Raw genomic sequence first — 15,020 nt, forward strand, 5'->3', positions numbered from 1 at the left:
TTGATAACGTGTATGGCACCTCCAAATTATTATTAGGAAAGGAATCATTTCACCAAACAACGTTTAGTGCACTACACACACACACACACACTCTTACATGTATGTAGAGATAGACTACCAGCCACTTCCATGGATCAACTTCATTAAGTTCTTCTTCTATCCTTAAAATCAAACTGTTCCTCGTACTCACAGTACGCTAATTGTTGCTCATTCTATTTCTAATTCTGTCCATTTTCAAGCTTCATCAACGTGCAACTCAAACATGTTGACAAGAAAAGGTTCTTTAAAAATTCAACCCCCAGTATACGGTAGTAAGATTACCATCCTTAGTATTGATGGAGGAGGGATTAGAGGAATCTTGCCTGGAGTCATTCTTGCATACCTTGAAGCTCAACTACAGGTATATATAATTTCGAAACTTCTCTAATTAAGTTATTCCTCAAGAAATTAATATTCCACAAGCTTTGATATACTTACTTTGATACAAGTGGACCATGAATATATATCTATACGGAAAACTTATGGCTCTAATAATGTTATATATCTTTTCTGGCTGGTGCATGTAGGCGCTTGATGGCGAGGATGCAAGGATTGCAGATTATTTTGATGAAATATCAGGAACAAGTACTGGTGGTCTCATAACTGCAATGTTAGCTGCACCAAACGAACAGCAACGTCCTCTTTTTGATGCCAAAGATCTAGTTCCTTTTTACCTTAACAATTCCCCTAAAATTTTCCCACAAACAAGGTATAAAGACAAAGGATATATAATCCTTAGATATATATTTGACATGATACATATACTGGACCATATATATCAATTTTGTGCCGCATGAAAATTTAATATTAGTTTTTGTTTTTGCATTCGGCTAAAATGCAGTGGGATGTTTGCCTGGCCAACAAATGTTTGGAAAGCTATATCTGGACCTAAGTATGATGGCAAGTATCTACACAAGCTGGTAAGAGATATATTAAAGGACACAAGGTTGCACCAAACCTTGACAAATGTGGTTATCCCTACTTTTGACATCAAGAAAATCCAGCCTGTGATCTTTTCTTCGTATCAGGTCATCTCTACATGTTATTAACACGTCAGTTTTTCAGTTTGGTTTTCTTTTTCTACTTCTTTACTAACCTTATTAAATTACATTCAATTTCTTCATGCAGGTTCCAGACCATCCAATCACAGATGCACTACTCTCAGACATATGCATAGCTACCTCAGCAGCTCCAACTTACTTTCCTCCTCATTATTTCAAGAACCAAGATGAACAAGGAAATTTTGAAGAATTTAACCTCATCGATGGTGGCATAGCTGCTAATAACCCAGTAAGATACTCTCCCAAAAAAGAACAAAAAATGGAAGGAACGTAATTTTAATTTGGTAACAATAGATATTTCATTAATTCGTCTGTCAATTTGATTCATGCAGACCTTGGTGGCCATTAGCGAAGTAGCCAAACAGATGTCAAAGAAGAATCCAGACTTTTTCCCTATCAAGCCAATGAATTATGAACGTTATCTGGTGATCTCTATAGGGACTGGTGCCAATAAGAATGGAACAACATACAGTGCTAAAGTAGCTTCAGAGTGGGGGGTTATCGGCTGGTTATTCCACAAAGGACGCACTCCCTTGATAACTTGCTACAATAATGCTAGTTCTGATATGGTTGATTACCACAACTCTGTGGTTTTTCAAGCCTCTCATTCTGAAAATTACTACCTCCGGATTGATGTAAGAGTCTGTACATCCCATTATTTCTCAAAAACATAAAATAGTATTAAGAAAAGGGTTCTTTGACAGCTGGTACATAACATCTTTTCTTGTATGACCAAGCCACAGTATTTTATGAGCAAATACGCGGATGAGATGATTGTTAGATACGCGGATGAGATGATTGTTAGGTCAATGCATAGGAAGAATATACTCTCCACAAGCTTAATGCCTCTGTTTTTTGTTAACTTATATTGATCAAACTGATTTAGCTATTCTCAAAATTCAGGACGACAAGCTGCAAGGTGATCTATCTTCTGTTGATATAGCAACAAAAGAAAACTTGGAAAATCTAGTGAAAGTCGGAGAGGACCTGCTGAAGAGTCCAGTTTCGCACATAAATTTGGACACTGGTGGATATGAACCGGTTAAGGATGGTGGTACCTACGAAGAAGCACTCCAAAGGTAATAAATAATTACAATTAATTAGCATTACCCTTCCGCATCAGTATTTCTGATTATATATTGCTGGACTACCACACACTAAATTGTAAAACTTGTAATGCATGCAGATTTGCAAAACTACTTTCAGAGGAAAGGAAACTCCTGCAGTCTAACTCAGCACCGGCCAAGGAAGAAGAAAACTAAAACTTGTTTGCTCTGTTGTATTGTGACTGGATTATAGAACACTTTTTGGTTTTTTGTTTTTCCATATACTTAGACGTCTATATTGTTGGTGAAAGAAACTACTGGTGGCGGTTTTGGAACACTCAGAAGGGATAAAACACACGGTTTTATTTCGAAACAACAAGCTTACAAAATACAAACAAAAACTCTTAATACACACCCTCTCTTTCTCTCTAGTGTTTCTCTCTTGTCTTTCCCACACATGATAACATAAACTTAGCTGCATATTTATACACAAATTAAAAGTAAGAAAATTCAAACTTTAAATGGTGGTTGGGTGGTTGATAATTGGTGGCTGCAGGTGGTTGATTAAGTTTACCACAACAAATTCCCCTTTTAAACTCAATCGAGGGATGTCATGCTAAGCATGAACTTCAATCTGATAAATATTTCTCCCTTCAATAGCTTTGTAAAGATATTTGCAACTTGATCATTTGTTTTGTAGGATATCAGTTCAACTTCTTTGTTCTTCACATGCTCTCGGATAAAATGATGACGTGTATCAATGTGTTTACTTCTTTCATGATACACTGGATTCTTGGCTAATGCAATCACTGATTGATTAACAATATAAATCTTTGTAGGACTTTTTTGAGGAAATCCCAAAAACTTCAGTATATTCCTTAACGATATTAAATGGCATATAGCTAAGTTGACAGCAACATACTCAGCTTCACAGCTTGATAACGTTACTATCGATTGCTTCTTGGATGACCATGTGAAAGATGTATCTCCCATGAAAAAGACAAATCCAGTTGTGCTTTTCCTTTTATCCAGATCTCTACCCCAATCACTATCCGAGTAGCCAACAATATTTAAATTTTTACTTGAGGTATAAAACATACTTTCATTTATTGTTCCTTTGATGTAGCGAAGAATTGTCTTTGCTACATTCAAGTGAGACTGGTCTGGTGTCTCTATATATCTGCTGATAAGTCCAACTCTGTAGTGTATATCCGGTCTGGTACATGTCAAGTACCTTAAACTTCCTACTAAGCTTTTGAAATAAGTTGGATCAACATTTCCAACTTTACTCTTTCTCAATTTTACTCCATTCTCAACTGGATTTGATACCGGATTGCAGCTTTCCATCTTGAATCTTTCAAGAATATCTTTGACGTAACCACTTTGGGATACAAAAATCCCTTCTTCTTTCTGCATTACTTCTAAGCCAAGAAAATGTGTCATTAGACCAATGTCTGTCATCTCAAACTCTTGTACCATGCTTTTCTTGAAGTATTAAAATATGGTAGGATTGTTACCGGTGAATATCAAGTCATCAACATATAGGCACACAAATAATATGCTGCCATTTATTTCTTTCTTCACATATATTGCGTGTTCATATGGATATTTTTCAAATCCATTGTCTTGAAAATACCTGTCAATTCTGGTATTCCAAGCACACAGAGCTTGCTTCAAGCCGTAGAGGGCTTTCTTCAACTTATATACTTTGCCTTCATTTTCAGCTTCAATGTATTCAAGTGGTTATTTAACATAGATCTCTTCTTCTAGGAAGCCATTCAGAAATGCTGACTTCACATCGAGTTGATAGATCTTCCATTTATGTTGTGCAGCTAGTGAGATCATCAGTCTGATTGTCTCTAGCTGGGCTATTGGAGCAAATACTTCTCTATAGTCAATGCCTTCTCTCTGTTTGTAGCCTTTTGCCACTAATCTTGCTTTGTATCTTTGTACTTCTCCTTTTGTATTCTTCTTTGTTTTATAGACCCATTTGACACCTATTGCTTTCTTATTTTCTGATAGATTAATCAGCTTCCAGATATCATTCTTCTTAATGGCATGTATTTCTTCATCCATTGTTTTTATCCATTTCTTTTTAGTGACAGCTTTATTAAAGCTAAGTGGGTCACTATCTACAAAGAAACAAAAATAGAGTTGTATCTTCCATGACTTGAGTGGCATTATATGGCTCTTCTAGATTTCTCATCCTTCTTGGTCCTTCTGATAAGGATGTTGATGGTGGTGTTGATAATGATTCTAGTGTGTTTCTCCTATTGAATATAGGGAATCTGTGTGCCAGACTTTATGACTTATCTGCTGGTAATATTAGACCTTTTGCAAGTATTGTTGGTTCTTCCACTTCGTCTTCTAGGATCAAATAAATACTGATCCATTTTACTTCTTCTTGATCATTATTCCAATGCCAATATTTATCTTCTTCAAAAATAACATCTCTACTCATGATCACCTTTTTTATGATAGGATTATACAGCTTGTATCCCATCCTTCGATCACCATATCTGACAAAGATGCATTTCTTGCTTTTATCATTGAGTTTGGCCCTTCTTGCATCTGGAATCTTTGTATATGCCACATAACCAAAGACTCGAAGATGAGTAACACTTGATTTGTGACCACTCTATGCTTCTTCTGTAGTGACAGCTTGCAAACTTCTAGTTGGGCAGCGATTTAGTATATACACTGCACATGATATAACTTCAGTCCAGTATTGTTTGGGCAGCTTTTGTTCTTTGAGTAGACTTCTTGCCATGTCAAGAATTGTTCGATTCTTTCTCTCAGCTACACCATTCAGCTATGGTGTATAAGCTGGTGTTGTGTGATGTCTGATGCCTTGTTGTGTACAAAAGGCTTCAAAGTCATTTACTGTATATTCTCCACCTTGATCAGATCTCACGGTTCTGATCTTATAGCCATTTTGCTTCTGAACAATTGCTTTAAAATCTTTAAAACAATTGAATACCTCTGACTTCCTCTTTAAAAAGTATACCCATGTCTTTCTACTAAAATCATCAATGAAAGTAAGGAAGTACCTATTTTGTCCAGTTGACATAAGCTTTATAGGACCACACACATTTGTGTGCACTAACTCCAGTGGCTTTTTTTCTTTCCAGTTGACTTCTTTAGCAAAACTAGATCTGTGATGTTTGTTGAGGACACAACTCTCATAGACTTCATCTGGATGATCAATGTGGGGTATACCTTTGACCATCTTCTTGCTTGCTAGCATTTTCAGACTTGTGAAATTTAGATGTCCAAGCCTTAAGTGCCAGAGCCACTCTTCATTATTGGTGATGGCACTCAAACACTGTGCGACATCATATTGGATGTTTAAAGGAAACATTCTATTCTTAAACATCTTCACATAGGCAATTAATCTCCCATTGTAGTTTTTGATTATCAAATGACAATTCTTCGTGTAAAGAGTATAACCTTTCTCCATAAGTTGACCTCTATTCAACATCTTGTGCTTTATAGCTGGAACATATTAAACATCTGCGATGTAGCTATGATTGCCATTTTCAACTTGATTGAGATGTTGCCTTTACCTTTTACTGGAACTTTTAAGGTATCTTCAAATATGACTAGACCTTGTATGGTCTCATCTAGATCACCAAATAGATCCCGATGGCCACACATGTGATTGCTGGCTCTAGAATCTAGATATCAAATATTCGCATGATTCTCACCTGGTCCTTTAATAATGGCATCCTCTGCATAGTTAGCTTGTTCACGTACCTCTAATGGAGCTTTCTTTCGACATTCAGTGCTATAGTGCCCAAATTGATTACAACTATAACACTGGATATTTCTCTTGTCACGGTTATTGTAACCGCCTCCTCTTTCTCTAGGAGTAAATGCTTGTTGTCCCCAGCCTCCTCTGGTGGTGTTTCTACCTCCTTTTCCTCTAAATCATATATTCCAAGATCCTTTTCCTTGAAATTGTTGAAATCCTCCATGTCTTTGTTAACTCCTTCCTTGAGTGGTATATCTATTTGTTGAAATCTCCCTGCCCTTTTTGAGAGACAACTTTGATTGTAAGGCATGCTTACTTACCTTATCTCCATTTCTTTTTACAATCTTTTGCTCGCGAGCTTGCAAAGAACTCATAAGCTCATCCACTATCAACCTGTCCACTTCTTTGGATTCTTCAATAGCAACAATAACAAAATCAAATTTTGGATCTAGGGATCTCAAAATTTTCTCAGTAATTCGAGCATCTGAGAGGACTTCTCCATTTCTTCTCATCTGATTGACTATCACCATAATTCTTGTGTGATAATCAGAAATAGATTCTGATGACTTTATTTGCACTGATTCAAATTCACCTTGCAAAGATTGAAGACGAATCCTATTGATTCTGTCAGCAACTTTGTATTTTTGTTGGAGAGCCTCCCATATTTCTTTTGATGTTTCTGCGGAAGCTATGATCTCAAATGTGGCTTCATCAAGACCTTGATAAATGATGGTCTTTGCTTTGTTGTCTTTCTTTCTATTGGCTCTCAGGACTTGTTTTTGTGCCTCTTGTAATGAATCTTCTGCTTCTTTGGACTTTGGTTCATCATAACCATATTCCACAATCTTTATACACTCTTGTGAACTAAGAAATGCCTTCAATTTGATACACCAATTATCATAGTTGTCTTTGGTTAGTTTCGGGATGAATGTTTGTGCATTTTCTGTTGTTATTTTTCACTTTGAATGACTATATCACCTTCTGTGAGTTGAATTTGGCAAAATGGACACTGTAGATCGATTCAGAATGCTCAAAACAATAGGCAATTAATTTTACTTGGTTGAAAATAGGGCAAAAATGGGTTGAGCCAGTTAGGAAACCGATTCTGGACGATGGGCGGTTCGCTGGGGTTGAACTGGGAATATTCTAGGGAATATTCTTCAGTGTGGCTCACGAGCGGCTTGGCTTACAGCACGGCTAGGAGGTGGCTTAGGCGGCTCAGTGCGGCTCAAATATGGTGTGTATGGCTCAGTCGTCTTCTTCTTCTAGGCGTGTGGGCTGTGTGTGGGCTACAATACCAAACTTTTAGGCGGCACGTGTGGGCTACCTCTGTCTCCGATGAAGCTGATTTTTAGACTAGTGAGTTCGTATGGATGAACCCTATACTGTGAAATGATCAAAATGTGTTTTTGACAACTTTAAAAATTCTAGTATATCCCAAAACTCTTTTGTTTTCTAACGAATGGGGCTCTGATACTAATTGTTGGTGGGAGAAACCATTGGTGGTGGCTTTGGAACACTTAGAGGGGATAAAACACACGGTTTTATTTCAAAACAACAAACTTACAAAATACAAACAAAAACTCTTAATACACACCCTCTCTTTCTCTTTAGTGTTTCTCAGTGTTTCTCTCTTGTCTTTCCCACACATAATAATATAAACTTAGCTGCCTATTTATACACAAATTAAAAGTAAGAAAATTCAAACTTCAAGTGGTGGTTGGGTGGTTGATAGTTGGTGGCTGCAGGTGGTTGATTGAGTTTACCACAACATATATTGTATATTTAATAAGAGCAACAATATCCACTCCTGAAATATATTACAATCTTGGATCTTTTGTATATTACTTCGATTTCATATGAGAATTGTATTCTTAGGATACGGTGTTGAGCGTTCAGGTATTGTTAAGAATAGGGGTCATGTATTTTTAAAAAAATATATTTTTAATAAAATTTTATTTTTGGTATTTAATTTAATTAAGATTATAAAGAAAAAAGAAAGAAAGAAAAAGAGTTCAAGGACTGAAATTAGAAGAAAGAAAGAACAAGGGATAAAGAAGATTAGGGACTAAAATAATAATAAGAAATTATGCAAAAGAGAAAAAGAAAAAAAAAATTTGAAGAATCAAACAAAATTGCAAAATTATTGAAAGATATTTTGAGAAAATAAAATTTAATTAATTAGAAATCTATAGTAAAGAAAAAACAATATAATTACCCAACATTATTTTTGTAGTTTAGTTTTCTTACAAAGGATCCCAGGTAATAAATAAAGAAAGAGATACAGAGAGAAGAGAGCACACTTAGACATTGAAAGAAGAGAGTTTTACAAAGAAAAACCTAAGAAAATAGCTGAAGGAGACAAGTTATAAGTTGTCAAATTGCCCAGAAAATCTAGCAACATAACATCAACTTTCCAGCCTTCAATCTTCCATCTTCGATGGAGATGATTGACCCCGCTGACACCAACAACAAGAAGAATAAGTCGTATATGTCACGGAGTCATCCATGCTCTTTCAAGTCGTAGTGGCGTATGAAAAAACACCTCAAAAGCCAGACTAGCTATCCCTTGTGTGTAATACACACACTAACACTATTTTTTACCAACATTTTTTTTCTTCATTCTAGCTCTCCAATCCAGTTCCAACCAACTCTACCAACTCTTAAAGGTCAATTTTAACCCCCACATGTGATTTATTTGTTGATTGAATAATTTTGTGATTTTTTTTGTTAATATTTGAATTGTGAACATGTATTAATTTGTATATTGTTTTGAATAAATTCACAATGAGCATCTGATTTTCTTTTTGTGTTTATACTTGTATTAATTGAATTGGTTGGAATATTTATGATTATTTATGGTGGATATGTTTGGAGGAATAATTAATTTGTTGTGGATTAATATAAATTATGTAATGGAAAGAAATAAATCAAAACTCAAGTCTCCATTTATTATTATTTTGAATCTTGCCCTCATAATAACAAAGTGAGGATTATGCTTCGTTTTCAAGCCTGCATCTCAAATCACCACCCTAGGAATTTTTACCTCTAATAAACATAAATATTCATTTTAGATAAAATATTAGCATGTATGTATAATATATATTTTTATCGTTAAAATCAAACACTAATGTAGCTTACCTTAGGTGAGATGTTTTAAGATGATTGTTATCTTCCCTTTAGTATAACCAGCTCCTGACCTAAAATCTTTGAAAGACTAGTTAGGGTTCCTAATAGTCATAAAAATAAGTGTCATCTCATTTTTTTTTTACCCCTTTCGAATAATCAGATTATCAAGACATCCCTCATGACAAAATAACAACTCTATTGGAGATTTAAGGTTAAGCTTTGATTATTTGATTTTGTGACAATATGTTTGACATGCTTTGTATATATTTTATGTTTGATTGCTGAAATTAATTAATGTGTTTTTATTATTTGTTATTGCGTGATTTATGTTCTGGTATATATCTTTGTCTATATAATTCTTGTATGCCGTATTTCATACATCATTCATCTTTATTAATTTTATTCATCATTCTTTGAATTGGATATAGTTTATACTCATGCTTTTATTACATGACGTCTTGTTTTACACAAACTTCATCTAAATTAGCATATATGGAAATAATGGTAACTCGATGTGGTTTTACCCTATGTTAGTACTCATGATACCCCAAACTCTTGTTGAGAGTTTATAAAGTGTGATTAGTTGCCGATGTAGATTTTTTAGATCTATACTTTTTGAGCTTCATAGGCCTTGGAGCAAGCTTTTAAGGTTTGATTCTCGAAGTTATAACAAACCCTTTTAAAACTAATATGATAGCTAACATATTCACATATAAGGGATATAACTATTCTTCTAGGGTTTCTCCCTATAATACCATTAGACAAGCCTATTGTGTATGAGATTTTATGAAATAGGAGACAAGACAATTGAGATAAAAAAATACACTCAACATCCTATTAACAATCAAGTTGAAGCAATAATGACATCACAAAAAGTTTAACCATTATAAGCTTCCAATATAAAAGGCCATGATTTTGTTAAAGAGAAAACTCAATATATCAAAGTTTTTGATATGTAGCTTGCTCATTAAAATTTTATTGATTGACACTTAAAGAAAAAGGTGTTGAGTGTATGAAGAATTAATAAATTATTTGGTATGTTCCTCATTTTCTAATGAATGAACTCTTGAAAAATCCTAGCATATTGAATAAGATGCATCATAGCTCACATCAAGTTTTCTGTTACCATGAAAAGAAGTCATGACCTTTTTAACATGCATAACATTAAAAGAAGTCATTTTTAAAGCAATTGAGCTTCCTGGATTTAAGTAAGCTCTAGATCGGAAGTATTAGAAAACAATCAATGAACTTTAGCACCATATCAAAGGCATATTAGAAAATGGATTCCAAATGGAAACCCTTAGCCATTTTATAATCTCAAGTATCATCAAGTTTCATGGTATCATTATTGAGTTTCAAGTATCCTATATGTTATGGAATGTGAATATCATGATAGGAATGTAGGTCATTTATTTAAAAGTTGTAAGAACTTCAAGTATCCAGTTCAAGTTGGTAAATTGAGGCCATATTGAATTTATAAAGGGAAATGGTGTACACCTTATCATCATTGATTAATTATCAACATAATAAGTAATCGACTAAAATGATAAAGATAGCATATGATGGATGTCACCAAATCTAAAATGGGTGATGGAAGAAGCTGATGTGAAAATGGAAGGAGTGTTGTATTGTAAACTTATTTTTATGATTGGACTTGGCAAATAAGTTACTTTTATATGAATTTTTTATTAGCTTCTCTCTTGTTTTAGATTAGACCACATCTTTTAATAAAATGTGTCTTTCTATATGTATTATTATTGTTTTAAAACCAAGAGATGTTTACATGAAAGTAACATTTAACATAAATATGAATCTATTGGTCAAATTTTAAAACATACCATAAGAATGCTAGGGTACAATCCTTCTTTGAACCATAAAATTTCTTTCTCTTATCTAAATAAAATTTGTAAGGTAGAGTTTAAATTATCTCTCCTTTTTGAATTCTAAGATTACCTTTTTCACCCCTAATAAACCTTAAAAATAAAATATTGATTAAAACAACCTTAAAATAGATCTAAGAGATTTAATAATATAAACAATGATGAATATGGCACATCTAGGTCATGATCCTCCTTTTCTTCTCTAAATCTTTAAATAAGACTAAGATTTATCAACTTGAGCTTATTTTAATTTGGGATGAAGAAATGTCATTTTTTATATATCCTTTACAAATATGAATCTTGCATATTTTCTTGGATAATAACCTAGACTTAGATCGCCCTACACATTAGGGGCATGTTTTGAAAGTTTTTGATGATAAATAAAATTCTCCAGATAGAAAAAAGTTTTTAAATGATTTGATCAAGATATGGAAAGAATTATAATTATTTTTGGGAATAAATTAGTATTTATGTTTTGAAATTATTGATTATATCAGGTAATATAAAATCATTCATCTAGGTGTATGGGCTTAATTTTATCCTATGTGAAAATTGTATGTTTTTATTAATTGAGATAGAATAATTGTTTAGAAGGCTTAAACAATTTAATTAGCCATTCTCTCTATTTATACAATTAGGGTTATATACAATATTAATAATGCAACCCTATACACAAAAAAAGTGATAGTCAACCTCGACATGCTTAGTGTGAGCATGACAGATGGGATTGACCGATAAATATATAGCACCCAAATTATCACACCATAATGTAATTGTGGAAACAAACAAAAGGCAAAGCTTTGAAAGCAAAGAGTGAATTCATAAAATTGCAACAGTACCATAAGCTAAAGTCTTACACTCAGCTTTAGTGGAGAAACAAGTAACTGTCCTTTATTTCTCTGATTTCTATGAGATAAAGGTAGAACAAAGGAACACAAATACCCACTTGTACACTTCGGGTCATTAACACTGTCAGCCTAATCAACATTAGTGAAACCATGAAGAGATAAAGTGTCACCACAATGAATGTGAAGACTATAGGAAACTGTGGCCTGTACATAGCGTAAAATGCAATTGATAGCAACCCAATGATTTGCAGTGGGAGCATGCATAAATTGACACACTTTATTCATGGCATAACGCAAATTAGGCCTAGTAAAGATAAGATACTGAAGAGCACCAATAATTTATCGTTAATGTGTAGAATCATAGTATAAATCACCTATTAATATGACCGGCTTAGAAGAAGAAGAAAAGGATATGGAAGTATCAATAAACTTACAAAATGATATACCTACTATATAAAGAGTATCAAAAGCATATTATGTTGAACGAGTGTAAGTCTCATAGATGTGGATCTAACCGTAATGCCCATGTTTTGCTATTTTAGCCGAGTTCCTTCCTGTAAGGAAAATATCATCAACATATACAAACAAATAGATAACATCACCAAGAAAGAGCTCTCAGTCAGTTAAAGAGATGAGTGAGAAGCTCTGGTTTATAGTGAGAAAACGGTCTTGCAAAGCGCTGTGAGCCCTTGGTTCTTCTTACTGTACAACATGTCTGCTCCTAATCTCTGCTCTTATCACGACACTTTTTTGGTCCCCGCCTTTGGACTTATCTGTTCCTGCACTGTTCACCTGTGCGAGTGGCGCACTTGTCTGGTTAGGTATTTTTGAATTTTTTTGTTAATTGGGGATTACTGTGGGATCATTTCTCTACCTCATGGGAAATCTAAAAAGAAATCAACACTGCCTCGTGCCACTCAAATGGCTGGCGCTTCCCAACCATCTTTTGTGGCTAATCGCTTCTCTCGTCCTGATAGGGGTTCAAACCTAACTATTCCATTCCAACTCTGGCTAAAGGGGGATCTTCTCCTAATCTTCTTGTTTCTCACTCTAATATGATATCCTCAACTGAAAACCTAGGCTGGGGAAAAATCCCTGGGTCTCCTTCGGTGATTGGGGGTACAAAACCAACTTTGGATGGATGCCCTGGCTTCGATAAAAGGTGCTCTCAACAACCTTTTTTTATGGTTAGTCCTCAACCAGCCTTGTCATCTTCTCTATTTTCATTGGCTGGTGGTGTATCTGAGCATTTCTTTGGCATTTCTGGCCAGACTATACCATCCCATGTCTCCACTTCAACATGTATCACTCCATCTCCTGTAGGTGAAGATTACACTAGGGTTTCTTATTTGCATGGCAATATTTCTAGCCATGCTCTTCCTCCTGTTTGCTTTATGCATCATTTGGATATATGTCCTCTATTACCTGAAGATTTCGGTGACGATAAAGACATTTGGAAAATGTGTTTAATAGGATATTCAATTGGTAGAATTCCTGGCTGTACCATTCTAGGGAAATACATGGCCAATGTATGGAAATGCAATGCAACTCTGCATATGCATGACTCAAGTTGGCTGATTTTTCGGTTCTTCTCTGCCACTGATATGGGTAGAGTGTTTCGCAGAGGGCCTTATTCAGTTCAGGAAAAACCGCTAGTACTTAAGCCAATGCCTCCATATTTTGATTTTGGCAAACCAAACATGACATATGTGCCGGTCTGGGTTTGTCTCCCAAATCTCCCATTAGAATGCTGGTCACCGGCTTGCCTATCCAAAATCAGCAATGCTATAGGTAAACATATTAGATGTGATGATCTCACCCTATCCATGTCTAGGGTGTCCTTCACTCGGGTAATGGTTAAGGTGACCCTAACTGATGATTTACCTTGTTCTATCCGCCTTTCCATGCCGGATGGAACCATTATTAACCAAAAAGTCATATATGAATATAAACCTCGTTTTTGCTCTAATTGTCGTATTCCTGGTCATACCACCAATGTCTATCAGAAGCTTCACTAAGGTGTTGAGGGTACTTCTGCTTCTAGGATGATGAAGAGGGCATCTGACCTTTGTACTCCTGCTGATGATATTGATCAATCCCTCCAACCTATAGGGGTGATATCTGAAAGTTGAGAAGCTCCTCAAGGGGATAAAAAGCCTAAGCTATCTTCTCAACATAATGACTCCACCCAGTATGACTATGATGATATTGGTGACTCAGATGCAGTGCACATGCTACTCTATAGGGAGACTTCTTAGAAAAGTTTTAAAGTTTTACTACTTACAATGACCTCCCTCCTTTACTTGCACTGCACACTACTTCGGGTGGTACTGTTATCACAATCTCAGATGATTCTTCTGGGTCTGACTCAACTGCAAAGGGCAATCCAGAGTTCTCTTTTATTGTTAAGTTAACTTATAGGACACTAAGCAAAGATATGTCTTTTGCTATTGGTCATGGTAAGAGTTGTAAGAAATCTTGTCTAAAGGCCATCATTGCAAATACTGCCTGTGATTAATTGCTACTCTACTTTTATGGGGTGTTCAGCATTAACACACTTGGTCTTTTGGCTTCTGGTTTTGTATTCTTGTCTTGGTACTTTTATGGTTTTTTTCTTTTGGTTGGTTCTGTTCTTTTTCTTTGGCAGTACTGGAAATTTGGAGGTTTTTGCGGCTTTGTTATGATTAGGTTGTTAATGATGTGCTTGTTTCTATCTTTAGGGAGTTGAACCCTGTTTCAATTAAATCCCCCTGCCCAGGATGTAGAACTTTTTTTGAAGATATTCATTAGTAAGTAGATGGTTATGCAATTCAGTATAAATAAGTGGCTCAGTTTTGGTGGTGAGGCTAGTAACCAAGTCTTTAAATCCTCTATGAAAACCCCCAAAAAAATATAGAGATTGAAGTTTGCCAACACAATGGGTTATCTAGCGACAACAAACTCATCAAAGAGAGATTTAACCTTTTATAAATAGAAACAGACCATGTCTCACCTTGTCATAGGTCTTGGAAAGACCTATGAAGATTCATAATGCAAGAATTCGATGGTAAGGTGAGAGTTTGCTTAAGAGTCTGCCATATAAAGGACAAGGTGTGTCCGTCAACAACCAAGTGTAAGAGTTTAGTAGATAAAAAGGAAAAGAGAGCACTTATAATCATATGATCTTATTGTTTCCATGACATAAATGCTAAATATGCACAAGAATAGCCATGGATGATGGTAAAAGATGAGAGGAAGAACATGGTAGAGATTCATCAACAAAA

The 15,020-nt window shown here is 35.0% G+C and overlaps 1 protein-coding gene across 1 annotated transcript; it reads left to right on the top strand.

Annotated features, from left to right (window-relative positions):
- The first annotated feature begins 262 nt into the window (after nucleotides 1-262).
- On the top strand, nucleotides 263-2,362 carry LOC118047751 (patatin-like protein 3). The gene is made up of 7 exons (XM_035057114.1): nucleotides 263-400; nucleotides 567-748; nucleotides 881-1,067; nucleotides 1,168-1,329; nucleotides 1,433-1,735; nucleotides 2,004-2,179; nucleotides 2,287-2,362. The coding sequence occupies exons 1-7, from the start codon at nucleotides 263-265 to the stop codon at nucleotides 2,360-2,362; spliced, it is 1,224 nt and encodes a 407-aa protein (XP_034913005.1).
- Nucleotides 2,363-15,020: the final 12,658 nt, after the last annotated feature.

Source organism: Populus alba, chromosome 7 (assembly GCF_005239225.2).
Source record: "Populus alba chromosome 7, ASM523922v2, whole genome shotgun sequence".
Lineage (NCBI taxonomy): Eukaryota > Viridiplantae > Streptophyta > Magnoliopsida > Malpighiales > Salicaceae > Populus > Populus alba.

Bases quoted from the DNA above. Each gene is read 5' to 3' on its own strand.
- LOC118047751 (XM_035057114.1), top strand. From the start codon at position 263: ATGTTGACAAGAAAAGGTTCTTTAAAAATTCAACCCCCAGTATACGGT. The intron at 1,068-1,167 runs GTCATCTCTACA...TTCTTCATGCAG, and splicing joins TGATCTTTTCTTCGTATCAG to GTTCCAGACCATCCAATCAC. The intron at 1,330-1,432 runs GTAAGATACTCT...TGATTCATGCAG, and splicing joins GCATAGCTGCTAATAACCCA to ACCTTGGTGGCCATTAGCGA.